Source organism: Prosopis cineraria, unplaced genomic scaffold (assembly GCF_029017545.1).
Source record: "Prosopis cineraria cultivar Desert tree isolate PC_DT_omini unplaced genomic scaffold, ASM2901754v1 PC12, whole genome shotgun sequence".
Taxonomy (NCBI): domain Eukaryota; kingdom Viridiplantae; phylum Streptophyta; class Magnoliopsida; order Fabales; family Fabaceae; genus Prosopis; species Prosopis cineraria.
In genome coordinates this window covers 34,777,871-34,781,267 of record NW_026555343.1, presented here as the reverse complement: position 1 = coordinate 34,781,267, position 3,397 = coordinate 34,777,871, and the positions used below count along the sequence as shown (strand labels likewise).

The following is a 3,397-nucleotide window of genomic DNA, read 5'->3' as shown; positions in this document are numbered from 1 at the left end:
ATGGATTACGTAGTTTTCCCATCATAGTCTGATTTCTTTTCATATATGTACAACATTTTAGAATTATATTATATAACCGGACTATAGGGCCTTCGGCTTTGCATCAACTCTTAGTTAAATCACAAAGAAAATACATTTTTGACCAGCAATTACAAAGATAATACAGCTTTCTATATAAATTTAATTTTATATATGATATTGAAATATTGGTAGTTCTATTTTTCTGAAAAATCTAAGGCTGAGCTTTAGTGTGAAACAGCTGTATATTTGCATCACTATTCTAATCATTTATGTAATGAAAAGAAGACTACATGGAACAAGGCAGATTACAAAGTAGCAGAAGTGGATTCCGAGACGATGAGACTGCTAGACAGAAAGTTCCAGTCACATTGACAGACTTTTGCAAGATCTGTGTGACTGATTTGGGCTTTTCTTGTGAGCTTGATCAGCTCCCTCTTTTTCCCCGCATTAAGGATCAAACATAGGAACATGTCCCAGTCTTCCTTTGTCTGTATTTACAACAAAGAGATCCCCATGATTAAAGAATGGTCCAGTTGAAGTAAGCAACTTTGGAATTCCACTGGTCTTTAATTCATGTGGGACATTCTTCCCGAAATGGCAGCAACAAGTGCTGCTCTGAAATTGGGATCTTTAGTTAAGGAAGAGGCCATCTGTTCCACCAAAACCTGAGGGACTTCCGGCGAATCAGCTTTCGATTGAGGGTTCTTGGTGGAGGTGGTAGTGGTATTCATGTTGTTGATGCTGGATTTGGCTTTTGTCAAGTCAAAGGTAATTGTTGCCGGTGCAGAGGAAGAGGTCGGAGATGCTGATGAACATGGTACGGAAGCTGAAGCTTGGTTCACAAAACGGCCAGATCCTGATGTTGTGGTGTCCATCTGAGAAGGATGAGGATGATTGTGCTCACCTAGATATGTTGCAACCAGAATAGATTGGTCTTCCACACTTCTTTGCACCTGAATAGTTCAAACAAGAGAACAGGAAAATTAGCTTTTCAGTGTTCATTCAGGTCCTTGCTATAGATGTAGTGTGCCTATTTCTCTGTAAGAACATGACATAGTGAACACACACATATTCACAGGAATTAGTGAAGTTTAATTTACCTTCTTTTTGACAGGACAGCTTGGAGCAAAAGAGCATTTGAAGTATGCTCTTGGAGAAGGGTTATCCCTGGTCACCTTTTGCCCATATTTCCTCCATTGATATCCATCCTTCACAATCTAAAGACACAACACAAAAAGAAAAGAGATTTCCTGTCAGATAATTACACCTTATCAAGCGATCAAGCGATTATATAAGTTTATGAAAAATCCTTAAACAGATCCTGCTGATATGCTCCATCAATCATAAGAGTCTTACCAGGCTAGTATCAGATGATTCAGTCCTGACATAAGCTTTGGAAACTTTTGCTTTGTTGGAGCCTTCCTTTGGTTTCTTGCATGATTCTTCATCAGTTGAGCAGCTTTCAGAGGTGCCATTAATTACCACGGGATTACTATTAGTGTTGTTGTTGTTGCTGCTGCTGTCAGGCTTCCTTTTCTTTGAAGGGATGGTGTTGTGAAGATCCTTTTGAGGATTGTTTCTCATGTATTCCGCCAAGTGTCTTCTAAGAGAATTGTAATTCTCACACATCTCTGTGAGCATTTCTGTCAACTTCTTGTTCTCTGCACTCACCCTCTTCAGTTCATCCTCCAACGCACCACTTGTCTGAAATGACTGCATGTGTCAGAAAGAAAACAGATTTAATCAGAAGACTCAAAGTAACATTTCATTTCATCAAGTTCTTAATTGTTGAGGTTGTAGATGAAGGAACTTTGTTGGTGAATCCATTTTTTAGGGCCAGAAAGTCTGAAAAGTTTTCAAAAGAATTGACCAACTAACCTCTCCTTTTACAGAAGATTTCTTCCCAGTTGAGAAAAATTTGCTTTCCACCTCCTTTTTCTGAAACAACAGACACATCTAGGAACTTCAGCACACAAAATCATCAAACAACTTTCATCTAAGCATTTTGCAGAGCAGTTTCTGGGCATTCACGCAAGAAAGGTATGAAGAATTTGTTTTACTTACTGGAACTTCTTCATGAAGCATGTGATGATGAGGTCTAATGTTCAGATCCAAGGACGTGTTGACCCAAGATGAACAATCCATAGCAGCTTCCAAATCCAAATCTAATCTAAAAGAAGCTATGAGAACTGAAACCCCTTGAGAAAAAAAAAAATCTCCCTTCAGCTCTATATATCTAGATAAAAGCCTTAAAAATCCTGAACCTCTGATTAAACTAAGCATGAAATGTTTATATAGAGGTCCTACTCTCCTAGTAGAAATCAGAAGCTCAAGTTGGACAAGGAAACTTGGCGGAAAGTGAGGAAGAAAGTGACAAGTTGAGCCCCACTTGCTTAGAGAGCGGGGCACGAGCGACTGAGCGAGCAATATAATTAATTAGAGAGAGAGGGGGAGAGATGAGGATAAGAATTAAGAAGACCGTGTCGATGGATGGATCATTGAGGCAATTATGTTAAAGGGAAATTAGGGTTTGGTGTCAGTTTGTCTGGGGCATGATATAAAAGAGAATATACTTTTGAGGTGTTTGGATGGGATAGGTCGGTGAATTCTTGGGGAAGAAATTCAAAGTCAAGCACACATTTCAAAAGCGGTAAAATCAAATAGTGGCAACTGGTGGATTCAACATGGAGGCAAGAAATGTGACTTTTTTCAGAAACAAGAGAGAGAGAGAGAGAGAGAGAGCAATGGATGAATAAAATAAAACTAACTACATTTTATTGGATGTAGTAGAAGTTTCATGTTGACCCGAAGCCAACTTGAATTGTCCAAGTCTTTGTTTTTATTTTTCTTTTTTCTTTTTTTATTGATTCGTATGGAGTTTAGCTGTAGGGGGATGTGGGTGGGCCCTTCTTTCTTCCTTGTCACGCATACTATTTCAAACATTTTCCACGTTACATTGATGTAGTAATAATAATAATAATAATCTATTAATTACGAGTATTGTTAGTTCTTAATTGTTGTACCGCCCCCTAATCAACACCGTTTTTGTTAAAATGTGAACGTGAATTGTTTTTTAATTTCATTGCGTCACGTTTGGTTTGTTGTTTTTAAGAGGAACTTCTAAATTCTATCAATAATTTATGTGATATATTAATTGGACCTGTAATATTCAAATATGACATAATAGATAGTCATCTAAAAAATAATTTCATTTGTTGTGAAAACAATCATAGTAAAATTTAATTTATCAGTGAATAAGTCCCTAGTTTATCACGTTTTTGTTTGTGAAATAGGGTAATATTAGCTAACAAGTATAAAAAATATTAGATAAAATATAATTGATGTTCCATATATTTTTAGCATATTCTTGTATTAA

General features: G+C 36.9%; 1 protein-coding gene across 2 annotated transcripts; it reads right to left on the bottom strand.

Annotated features, from left to right (window-relative positions):
- Window positions 1–264: 264 nt before the first annotated feature.
- LOC129289519 (probable WRKY transcription factor 40) lies at window positions 265–2,371 on the bottom strand. 2 transcript variants are annotated; one of them, XM_054926294.1, is made up of 5 exons: window positions 2,086–2,371; window positions 1,900–1,959; window positions 1,378–1,725; window positions 1,122–1,238; window positions 265–974 (listed from the first exon to the last, which is right to left on the bottom strand). In XM_054926294.1, exons 1-5 carry the CDS (start codon window positions 2,302–2,304, stop codon window positions 588–590), a joined length of 1,131 nt encoding a protein of 376 aa, XP_054782269.1. In that variant the 5' UTR covers window positions 2,305–2,371; the 3' UTR covers window positions 265–587. The 2 variants fall into 2 exon arrangements, with proteins under 2 accessions (XP_054782269.1, XP_054782268.1); XM_054926293.1 differs by having other exon boundaries at window positions 1,378–1,734; window positions 2,086–2,357.
- Window positions 2,372–3,397: the final 1,026 nt, after the last annotated feature.